The 12,580-nt window shown below is 35.6% G+C and overlaps 1 protein-coding gene across 8 annotated transcripts in view; it reads left to right on the top strand.

Moving 5' to 3' along the window:
- The window catches only part of pHCl-1 (pH-sensitive chloride channel 1), a 1,475,408-nt gene that overhangs the window by 1,271,314 nt on the left and 191,514 nt on the right, over positions 1 to 12,580 (top strand). For 3 of the 8 annotated variants that reach the window (XM_068225459.1, XM_068225457.1, XM_068225462.1), the window contains one exon: positions 8,846 to 8,905. The exons of 3 other annotated variants lie outside the window; for them this stretch is intronic. In XM_068225459.1, the coding sequence (XP_068081560.1) occupies positions 8,846 to 8,905 (60 nt within the window). The remainder of the gene's footprint in view (positions 1 to 8,845; positions 8,906 to 12,580) is intronic. 2 more of the 8 variants (XM_068225460.1, XM_068225456.1) reach the window with 1 other exon arrangement.

Genomic DNA, 12,580 nt, shown 5'->3' with positions numbered 1-12,580 from the left:
CTTGACAGTTGACTGCGCGGCATTCGCAGATGACCTTGCAATTTTTTCGTATTCTCTAGATGCAGCTGCAACGCAAATTAATGAACTCCAGATTCAAGCAGCAAATGCGGGCCTTAAGATTTCCTTTGAAGAAACAGAATTCATCACTAATATCAAGCAAGTGCCCAAAGAGCTAGATGTAGGACAGGGAAAAATGAAGCAAACAAAACAAAAGGCAGCTTTCGAGTCACGAATCAGGAAAATGGAAATGGCATGTAATCTAACAGGCCATTTACAAGAAGAAATCCATATCTACAAATGCCAAGTTAAGACATTACTACACAGTCATCCGCCCAGAGGCCTTGTATGCTGCAGAGTGCCTTTAATGCATCAGAAGGGACTAATAGAGAAACTGGAAGTGAAGGAAAGGAAAATTCTAAGAAAAATCTTGGACCCAGTAAAAGAAAACGGGACTATAGGAGATGGCACAACCACAAACTTTTCACTTGTGTGGAAAAAATAACTGACGCATGAGGAAAAGGAAACTGCCATATAACAAAAATGAACCCAATGCGATTGACACATAGGATTTTCACCTACTTTCTCAAAAAGAAAACCAAGGGAGCTTGGTTCATTGAGGTGGACAAAAATTTACAAGAAGTGGGAATTACAGACAATGATATCTGGGAATGTGCTCCCCTTAAACAGAAACTAACAAGACAGCTATGTTTCCAAGAAAAACCTAAGCTTCCAACAGGCAAGAAGTGGACTGAAGAAAGGAAGCAATGGCATCAAGAACTAGTGCAAAAGTACTGGGAGGATGTTAAAGCTCGATGCAGCAAGAAACAGTTGAAATGACGTGGTCCTTAGATGGCCGAATTGAAAGAAGAAGAAGAATACTAATAATTTCTTTTTTTACATCCCTTTAACTGCTGTTATCTTACAAGATGTAGAGTTCCTGAATTTTGTTCGAGATTGTGTTCCAAAAGAGGTTCTTTAATATGAGGGTAAGTCAGTAAGTATCTGCAATTTTGCTCTAAATGTCTTTAGGTTGGCTCTATGGTGTTGTTTGCTCACCAGCCGTTAGATGGCACCGATTTTTTTTTTCCGTCTGTGGTAGGTTTCAGCGTTATCAGCTCAGTACAGCTTGTGCTTTTGCAACATAAAAATAGCTGCTCCACTTTCTGTTTACGCGCAGCTGTGAGCTTGCATCCGGGAGATAGTGGGTTTGAATCCCACTGTCGGCAGCCCTGAAGATGGTTTACCGTGGTTTCCCATTTTCACTCCAGGTAAATGCTGGGGCTGTATGCTAATTAAGGCCACGGCCGCTTCCTTCTAACTCCTAGCCCTTTCCTACCCCATTGTCGCCATAAGACCTATCTGTGTCTGTGCAACGTAAAGCCACTAGCAAAAAAATGTTTGCACCAAGGAAGAATAGCGTTCCGTAACCCATTATTTTGTGGTCTGAGGGTGTACCAGGAGCAGAAATTCATAGAACAATCACTTGTATGTTATTCAGGATCATATCACGCACTTGTTCAGTATTGACATTAGTTACAGCTGCAGATGGACTCCCGGATCTTTCCTCAGCTTCACGCTCGTATGACTCCTTTTGAATAGAGAGTGACGCAGCCATCTTTACGTCACAACACCACAAGCTGTACTGATCTGATAACGCTGAAACCTACCACAGACTTAGACAACAGTGCCATCTAGTGGCTAGTGAGCACACAATGCCATAGAGCCAACCTAAAGACAATTAGAGCAAAATTGCAGATACTTATTGACTTGCCTATGTGTATCATTAAATCTATTGCTTTAGAGCTAGAATTCAACCTATAATCTGACCACAGAAGACAAAAGCCTAACCACCACTTACATCATACAGTTAGTCTTAAGACAGAACTATAAGATGATGCGTGCTCTTTATTCTTCCATTATTCTCCATTACAAAGGAAATTAATAAAAGAAAATCCAAGTGAGCTGGCTTCATGGTACAGATCATGTGGCTATTAGTTTGCATTTGGGAGATGACCCGACTGTCAACAGCCTTGAAGATGGTTTTCTTGGTTTCCTTTTTTCACACCAGATAAATGCTGGCTGGGGTTATTATTATTATTATTATTATTAATTAATTTATTTATTTATTTATTTATTTATTATTTACAGAGTTTACGCCCACATTGGAGCACTTAAATCAGACTACAACAAATTTGTCTTCCTTTTCTTCTTCCAAAAAGTCTTGAGTCTGGTTGACCTGGCTGCCCTCTCCACATCCGTTATAACATATTGTTTCCTCTGTACAGTGGTCAGAGGAAGCCTGATGCATTTATTCTTCAAAATACTTTTCTCACCTCTGTTTTCTATGGTTTGCATGGTAATATTCAACTCCTCCAAATCACTTTGAACTTCTTTAAACCAATTGTTTTTTTGATTTACTATTCCAAAAGTAATTAAATAATTGTTTTAAAACTCTGTTATCACTTAGTCGAAATATATGACAAAAAAAGGCAATTCTTCTTTTTCTCATCGTGTCTGTGATGGACTCACTTTCCCGATAGATAACCTCATTCAGCAACAATCTCCACTGTCCATCCACCTGATGTTTCTTGTTTATGATCGTCCTGTGTATCCTTCGATCAAGTCATTGTAAGCGTTCTGTTGTTGATCTAGTATTGAGTTTATATAATGTTTCACAAGCATAAGTTGCTTCTGGTTTAATAACAGAGTTATAATGCCTAAATTTAGCATTAAATGAATTATTATTATTATTATTATTATTATTATTATTATTATTATTATTATTATTATTATTATTATTATTATTATTATTATTATTATTATTTATTTTCCACTAATTGCAGGTACAATTTATGGATGGTGAATGGAGAAAGGGCATAGCCCCACATACACGAAAGTGCCTCCATCACCATTTATTTAAGGCCATGGTCACTTCTTTCTGCCCTGTCCTATCCCATCACTGCCATAAGACCTATCTATGTTGGTATTACATAAAACCAGTCTTCCTCTTCTAGTCCTCCTTAACATTTATCCTGCTTCATTGCGGGCTCCACTGCTTTGCAGTTTGCTCTCTACACCGCCTGATCCTTGGCATAGATTGGAGTTATGCCAACCAAGGACATGTCCTTCAGAGCATCTAGCCATCATTTCTTTGGCCACCCTTGTGGTCAACAGGCCTCAGGGTTCAATTCTAGTACTGTCTTTGTGACTGAAGTGCCATTGCTGCACAGTACATGGCCATACCACCTCAGACAAGTCTTTCACATTTTCTCGGGTTAGGAGCCATACGAAATGGTGTCCTCATATTCTTGTTTCTTCTGATGTGGTCCAGTTTTTAATGAGTCCCATTGGCCATCAAAGCATCTTCATTTTCATAACATGTAGGTATTGTTAAAGTTTCTCTAGGACAGGCCAACAGTCCATCGCATACAATGCCACTGTACATACGATCATTCTGTAACTCTTCAATTTTATGTACAGTGGTATCTTCTTGTCTAAAAGAACTCCTGACATCACTTAATAGGCCTACAGGCAGTGTTTACTGTGTTCCATGTGTCTGAAAGTACACTACTATCAAAACAGATGAATACTTTAAATTATTATTGGTTTTAGAGAGATCAATGCCATCAATGTTAACTGACCCATCATTCTGCTCTCCCCTGTGCAAGTACACCGTCTTCCTCAGATTAAGTCTTAGGCCATATTCTAAGATAACATTCTAAAAGAATATAATTGTATAAAGCCCAACTGTTCAATACACCTTTGCCATTTGATAAATGGTCTGTCTAAAAAGCTACATAGAACATGTTTCAACCTAGCCTAGAGGTCATCATCAGCTAAAATAACATAAAGAAGAAAGACATACACAAAAGACAGTGAAACATAAAAAACTTAAGATAAAATACAATCAACAAATGCAATGGAAATCTATGTTTAAAATGTACATAGCTTCAATCTTAAAATACAATGGAGTGAATTTTTGAAAGTTCCATTACATTTCTTCATGGAGAATACAAATATAGCCAGGATCTAAAAGTGAAAACAGAATGCAGGGTATGAGACCGGAAAATGCAATGGAAATCTGTGCTTAAAATGTACATAGCTTCAAATTTGGATGAATTTAGTTGTAGGTGTGGGTTCAACCGTATTTAATACAAATATTGGTTGGCTGGAGGAAATACTTAAAAATTGTGAAGACTGTTATATGTTGTTCTGTTTGTCATGCTTTTGGAAACGGAGTGAATTTTTGAAAAATCCGATATATTTCTTCACAGAGAACACAACTATAGTCAGGATCTAAAAATAAAAACAAAATGCCAAGTATGAGAACAAAAAATTAAGTAGAAGTAAAAGATAATATGAAGAGTTGCAAAATATTACTCATTTCCTCTTTCCTCCAGTCCTGTGCTTGTATAGATCCGGTTGGGTCGGTGTTGACCTCCACACTGACTGGCGACCGTTCTGATGTTGTGTTGGATGGGGGAAACAGTGGATGAGGGGAGGGATCAGTAGTGCGTGTTGTGACAGACTTAATTGAGCTTCACTTAAGATCTTTCTCGAATATTGTGTCAACCAGGATGTTAAGTTTTTTCTTGGATTTCATTGAAATTGTGGATGGGATTGGATTTTTGATCAAGGTTTATATAAATATTTTCTAAAATATTTAATAAGAGTTTCCTTTTTGGTTATATGTAGGATATATAGATCTATATATATGGTGGAGAATGAGTGATTGTGATCTTTCATGTGTTCACTCATAGCGGAAAATCTTTTGTATTTAGCTGTATTAAAATGTTCTTTGTAGTGGATTTGAAAGTTTCTCCCAGTCTGTCCGATATAACTGGCGTCACACTAGTTACACATCAACTTGTAGATCCCTGATTGCAAATGTTTGTTGGATTTGTTAAGTGTGTTTGTGTTATAGAAAAGTTTAGAAGTAGTGTTGTTAGTTCTGAAGGTGACATTGTGGTTCCATTTTTTAAAATGTTTGTGATTTGGAATAGGTTCTTGCTGTTGAAAGTGAAGGTGACAAAATCAGTATTCTCTTTCTTTTGTTTTTAAGTGTGGTGGTGGCTTTACTTTTTATCTTTGGGTTTACTTTTTATCTTATAGAGAATTCTGCGAACGAAATTGCTATTAAACCCATGAAAGTGTGCTAAAGTGTGGATGGTTTTAATTTCTTTCTTATAAGCTTTCTTGGACATAGGAATATTCAAGACTCTATACATCATACTATCAAAAGAGGCCTTTTTGTGAGAGCCAGGGTGCAGTGAATCTTTTCTAATCTTGTTGGCTGTCTGGGTGGGTTTTCTGAGGATTTCAAATTTTAGATGGTTATTGCTTCTCCTAATCTTATGATCTAGACAGTTTAAAGATCTATCTGTTTCAGATTAAACTGTGAATTTTATGTAGGGGTCATAAGTATTTAGCTTATTATGGAGGGTTGTACTGTCAGTGATACGTTGATCAATAATGGTGAAAATATCATCTACATATCTCAACCAATGGAATATACCTGGTGAATTGTTGAGTATCTTGTTTTTTTAAGATTGTCTATATAAATTTCTGCCAAAATTCCAGAAATAGAGGATTCCATACGGAGTCCTTTCTGCAGATATAGTGTGTCATTAAAGGTAAAATAATTATTATTGAGAACAAACTTCAAAATATATAAAAATTCTTCTATTTCAAGTTTAGTTAAAAGGTTATGTTTGTTTAGGTTATCTTTAACTTATCCACTCTCCCTCCCCTCACCTGCCATTTCTCCCATCCAACACATCAGAATGGTTGCCAGTCAGTGTGAAGGTCAACACCGATCCAACCTGATCTATACAAGCACAGGGCTGGAGGAAAGAGGAAGTGAGTAATATTTTGTGACTCTTCATATTATAATACCAATATAGTTGGTCATTATTGGAGATTATAAACTTTCCAGCTAACTCATTCCTGGTTGCCAGCGTTTCGCCCCAGTGTGCTAAGTTGGGCTCATCAGTTGGTAAATAGCACACCTACCAAGACGCATGGCTAGTGCATACCTTTGTGATTATAACATGCCCATGCATGGAGCAATGGTGATTCCTTTCTAGCTGGTAGATCTTCTTAGTGCCCTTTGGAGTAAGAGTGAGAACAATATTAGATGGATCACAGAACTTAAAGAAGACATGAGAGAGTTGCATATTACAATAGAAGATTTAAAATACAAAACCAATACACTCAAAATATTGAAAGATAAACACACTAGACTACAGATAAAAATAGACAAGCAGAGAATAGGAAGAGTGATCCCAGAAGCAGAAAGAAAATTACGTTCAGAAAGGATGAAACAGTATTGGGCTGACAAAAAAGAAGAAAAACCTCCATGAACCTGACTAAGTACTCCTATGTTGGCTAAAAAATTAAAATAAATAAGAAGGCACAGGGCATGTATAGCATTAATAGTCCCTTTGCCTTTTACAAAATCACATTGGTTCTAGGTGATGTCAACTAGGTTGTGAAGACTAGAATCTAAAACGCATTCAAAGATGTTCATTGTATGAGTAGGTGAACTGGACGGTAACTGGAACTGTCCTTGACATCACCTCTGTCTCTCCATAATGGAACACTAATGCTAGTAAGCCAGATGGGAGGAGCTTCCTTTTCATTAATGATTCTGTTGAACAGTTCTGCAAGAAACTGAGCTGCCTCATTTTGAAACAGCTTCCACATCTCAGCCAGATCGTCTGACCCAGTCACCTTTCACTGTATTTAGTAATAGTTCATGGTAACGAATAAAATATTTCCTCCTCTATTTATACTTCCTTAATTATGATCTGGGCATTTAATAATGTACTATATAGGCCTTAGTCAGTATCTGCACATTTGCAGTATGTGCTGCAGCATTCTTTCATTTGCTTTCTTTGTCTTGCAGATTGAATTAAAAAATTTTGATTGCATTTACTCTTGGCTGTAAATTTTTTCCATAATAGAAATTTTAATGATTTCAGTTTCCTTACAAAATTTTATAATTGCATGACTCACCATCATACCGAGTACTTTTTAAATGACTTATAATGAATTGACTCATTTGTACTGTATATCCCTTTGTGCTCTTGGTTTATTAGATTAGTGTAGACTAATATATAAACATATTATGTAAATAATAGGTGGGAAATTTAAATTTTGTCGTTGCCAAATTCGTTTACCTTTCCCAGGTAAAACAACACTTAGCAATTTTCTCTTAATACCAAATACAGCTACATTTTATGATTCTAGTGGAACTCACTCAATGAGCAGCTTCATATACTGTATATCTGCTACATTCAGTCAATAATCTACAATCAACAGTGTGCTCTGTATTAAATCTCTTAACTTATTCTAAGCCACTGGTTAACGAATGAATTAAAAACTTAACATAGTCATGTCTACATTTCTTCTTACTATATTGTATACTGAATTCAGTGCCTTTGGACTGGCAAGTAAATCCCTTTCCTTGTGCACTGACATTACAAATTTAATCTCACTGAGCTCTAAACTGTCCTTTTCCAAATAGTAAATTATCATAATTTTAAAATTTTTATGTGTATAAATAATGGAATATCTTTCTGTCATTCATTTTGGTACAAATATTAGAATTGGCTTTTGTATTACTAGTTGCATTACTATATTTTCATCATATCCATAGATAGATAGATAGATAGATAGATAGATAGATAGATAGATAGATGGACTGTTGCTATACAAGCTTTGTAATTTCAAATTTTGCACTGATGTAAGATAACATGTTAGATTTTATATGTACAGTAAGTAAGTAAGTAAGTAAGAGCTGAAGCATAAACAAGGTATATTACACATATAACTATTGTTTATTAAAAAACAAAGTGCAACTCATCTCCTTGTGCTTCTCATTTAGTTCTGTACTGAAATAATTCATAAATTAGATATTTAGTCATAACTTTATCTTTTCCCTATATTAAAGGTGCATTAAACAGGCTTTTAAATTTACATTAATGAATGAGATATTTTATGTGGAGCAAAATCCAGGATATGAGTTGGTATTTTACACTACTTGAGTGCATTCTTATTTATTCATAAATTTTAAATATTGAGGCCAGTTAAGAGCTATTGTGCTATTCTTTTACTCCAGTACTTTTTCATCCCCACAACAATATTGAGTTTATATACAAATCCATCAGTCACCTTTTAATCAATTTGCTAAATATACAGCAATTATAGAAACGTTTAGGACTTGTCTAATACAAAAATACCACCACTCTGTGAACAAGTCATCCTTTGGAAATAAGCTTGCATTTCATAGTTTCCATTTCATAGAATAACTTGCATTTACCTACACCAAGAAAACTGTAGTGTTCTACTTTACAGTAAAAAACATAACTCTTATTGTCCTGGTAAATCATATGATCTCAAAACAGTATTTACCTTAACTGTCCATGCATCTGATTTATCATTTTCTTAGAATACAATCAGAATACTATAAAACGCATTTTTTATCTTGATGAAATGTTACATAATTTCAAAAATTTAAAGCATAGTGATATGTTCCATTAACTACATGTTAGGGGAATTGTAAATTGTTCAAATTGAGGTAATTGAACATTTCAAGTAAAAATTCAGATAAATTCGATGAACAGTTATCCTTTGAAACTTCTACCCATTTGTATATCACTTGGTATGTGTCTCACTTATGTACTCTGTTTCCTGCACTGCCTTCTCCAAACACAGATAACTAGTTTTTTGTACCTTGAAATCTTTTTCCTGTCAAGTCCCTGCACACGCCTTCTATGTTTGTGTCCTAGGACGTGTGCATTGTGTGTCAACATGTGTTTTGGTGTTCTGGTTCATGTTACAGCGATTGCCAGCCGTCCTCAGCAGGATAGGCATTATAATGGCCAGCCCGCTGGTAAGACAGGTAGCTCAGGTGGTTCGTAGCCGTGCCGCGCATTGCATCGCATCACATCTCGTTTTGCATGTCACCTGCCCTTCCCCTCATCATCATTAGAATTGATCTAACTCTGTTGGGCCTATATAGTGGTCATACATTGTATAGTCTTTACAAACTGTTGGACCATATGTTTGTGCAAGCCTTTAGGTTTCAGTGTCACTTTTCACAATGAAGAGTTTACATCACAAAACACTTTCACAACATGGAAACGTGGTGACAGCGTTAATAAACATTTATCTTTAAATACACTAAACTTATGTGAGCAATGAATAATTATAGAATATAAAAGTACATATTACTTTAATTTAGAGGTAGCGTCACTGCCCGTTTGCTAAAATATAATGTATGATATAATTATATTCTAGCAAATTAGTACAATGGATTATTTCAAAGATGTATCTTATCTTCATTTTCAATAAAAGTTATTGATAAAATTTAAACTGGTATTCAGTATCAAATAGTAGTAATATTTCCTTAGATGAAGAATCAAGTAGAACTCTCCTAGCCTAAATAACAAACCTGTTTACCTGTTAAATGTTGTGGGATGTACTCTTTCACTGATGGTGGCATGTGGAGCCTGGGCTGCAGAACAGTTTTGCATGAGTGCATCTTGACTGTAGTGACACTTAAAGATTTCTTGTGTATATAACATTTCTCTTGGTAGATTTTAGACATAACCATTCTTCAGTCCTTTCATCAAGATATGTAATTTGATTATTAACTTTCCATGTTTATTGAGAAATTTTGTGGTATACTCAAGGATTTATACTTGAATAAATATGGGCTGTGTATATAGGCCTGAATGTATGCAATGAAATTTTCCAGTTATTATGAATTGCTGCTAATTAATGGATACATGAAGCATAATAAAACAATGAGGAAATAGATATTTTACTGTACTTCAATTTTCAGCTAATACAACTAATACCTTCCACCATAAAGGCAACACTTCATTAAGTACGGTATTATGTTTACATAAGTTAGTGTAAATACTCCCGACATTTACTGACTCAAAATTTCTTTTGCATGTGAAAACTGCTGAAATTCTATTACATTTTTATGAAACATGAAGTAAGGGAACCAAGAATAAATTAATGGGAGAAATGTAAATTATCGCATTCCCTATTCTTTCTTAACTAATTCTCTCTAATGGGTAGAATATTTGTTAATTTTCGATGAAGATTTTTCTTTAAATCACTTTGTCAACAACAATTCCTTACTAATTGTCATTTATTATTCATTGAATAAAATTCTCTGGGAAAGTGAAAAATGAACAAGAATGAGTTGGATTTCAGTTAAGAAGTACAGTAGTTACCTTTAAAAGAACAGTGTATTTCATATGCCCTTTTCAATATGTTCCGCTACAGTACCATACGTTTGCTGTGGTGTAGGTTATGTTATTTAACAACATTAAATCATTGCAAAAATGTTTCTGTGAATGATGACTTACAATTAGTATTATCATCACAGGACAGAATCTCACAGAGTTTAGCTTTAGTGTTTCTGAGAATTAATCGAAGTAAACATAACACAAAGTATTCATACTTTACCCTATCGTACAGCAAATACCTTTATCATTACCAATATTTATTTTCACTGTTTGTAGCCTCTAGAGTTTCTTCGTTATGTTATATAAATGTAGAGTATTGATGTTTAAGCCTACTTGTCTGTTCAATCTTTGCATATGAAGTACAAAATTGAAGAAATGAGACCATTTAGTCACTTTATGGGTCAGTCTCGTGACTATGACCATGATATCAACAGGCACATAAAACTACAAGCTTGCTTGCCTAGGATTTCTGGAATTCTCTTTCTTTTGAAACTGGAAGTGATCATTATAATTTTGGGTACATAGTCTTAATATAGGCAACATACAATGATTTAAGGTTAAATGCTCATGCTTTCTTTGATGCAAGAGGTTAAAATGGTCAACAGAACATATTGTTCAGCACTAAATTTTACTGTTTAGTACTTGTATGTATTGAGATATTCTTATGAATGTGTTTCTCTTATTAGAATTTTTAATCATCTTTCTGCATTTAGAGCACATTGCATGACTGAAATTTCAAGTAAATTTGAAGCATGACAGTGAAAGTGTTTTTCATACATTCTATGCAATTCTGTTTTGTTAGTACTAGTCATATTTATCCTTCTTATAAAGGTTTTTATTTCATATATCTGGATATTAACGAACTTACTGTATTTAAGAAAACTCTATAATATGTAAGGTGCCAAAACTCCCTGATCAGAAGTTGTCTTTCTGTTAGGGTGCTTAGAGTCTTATGATTAGTGTAATAAAACCCATCTTCACATCATGTAATCTAGACATGAACTGTTTATCGGGTAACTCCTCAGTTATCACCACAAGAATGAATGAAACGTATCCCAGAATTCTAATCTCAAGGAAAGAAATGCCCAGCCAGAGTTGTGAACTTAACTCTGGGATATGAACTTCACAATTAACTATGTCAGATCAGTAATCATACAGTACATCATTAAGAATAATATTTCTCTCTCTTCTATAAATTAACCATCCCTCAGTCTCATTTACATATGTTATGTAGGTTGTTTCATTAGTCATGGCAATGGTGTAATATTATCCAAACATGTGGCAGCACAATAAACCCGGTATTATGTTGGAAACCCTGTGACACACGATACCAAAGGCCACCAACAGGCCACATCTGTGGACACGTGTGGGTAGGTAGGTACCTCCATACGACACAGTCAGTGTAGATCATCCAGCCGTGATCCAAGAAGGATGTAAGTAACATGGAAGAGTGATCAATCATTATTTTTTTTTGCTATTTACTTTACATTGTACCGATACAGATAGGTCTTGCGGTGGCGATGGGACAGGAAAGGCCTAGAAATGGGAAGGAAGCGGCCGTGGCCTTAATTAAGGTTCAGCCCCAGCATTTGCCTGGTGTGAAAATGGGAAACCACGGAAAACCATCTTCAGGGCTACCGACAGTGGGATTCGAACCCACTATCTCCTGGATACGAGCTCACAGCTGTGCTACCCTAACCTCATGGCCAACTTACCCGGTACATTAAAATTGCAGTTCTCCATGGTGGCAGAAATGCCCATCAGTGTCATAGGAAATTACGAGAAGTTGTGATGATATCGAGTTGTCATATCTAACTGTTGCACGTTGAGTGGTAGGCTTCTAGTGTGGACGCATAATAACTGAGGACTACTACAAGTGTCCACCCATACAGATGTAGCCATAGTCATTACAGAGCAGTGGTTGACAGAAAACAGACATTGGACTGTGAAGAAATTATCCATACATATGGGTATATCAGAGTTGACAGTTTTGTATATTTTATGATAGGATTCGCAGGTGCACAAGAAGTTTACAGAGTGAGTGCAGAAGTTGACATAATACAAGATCTGCTGTATCCATCTGGAGTGATTTCAGCATGAAGGTAATGACATGATAAACCACATTGAAAAAACCTGGAGACAAGTGAATGAACCAGAACTGAAGCATCAACCAGCTGAATATTGCCATCCAACATCACCTTGACAATGCAAAGTGCATCAGAATCCATTACTCATGAAGGTCATGCTTATGACAACCAAAGGGTTCTTGAATGTCATCCTGTTCGTAAGGACCGCTTCATCAATGCCCATTA

The sequence above is a fragment of the Anabrus simplex genome, chromosome 1 (assembly GCF_040414725.1).
Source record: "Anabrus simplex isolate iqAnaSimp1 chromosome 1, ASM4041472v1, whole genome shotgun sequence".
Lineage (NCBI taxonomy): Eukaryota > Metazoa > Arthropoda > Insecta > Orthoptera > Tettigoniidae > Anabrus > Anabrus simplex.
This window is presented reverse-complemented; position numbering and strand designations above follow the sequence as displayed.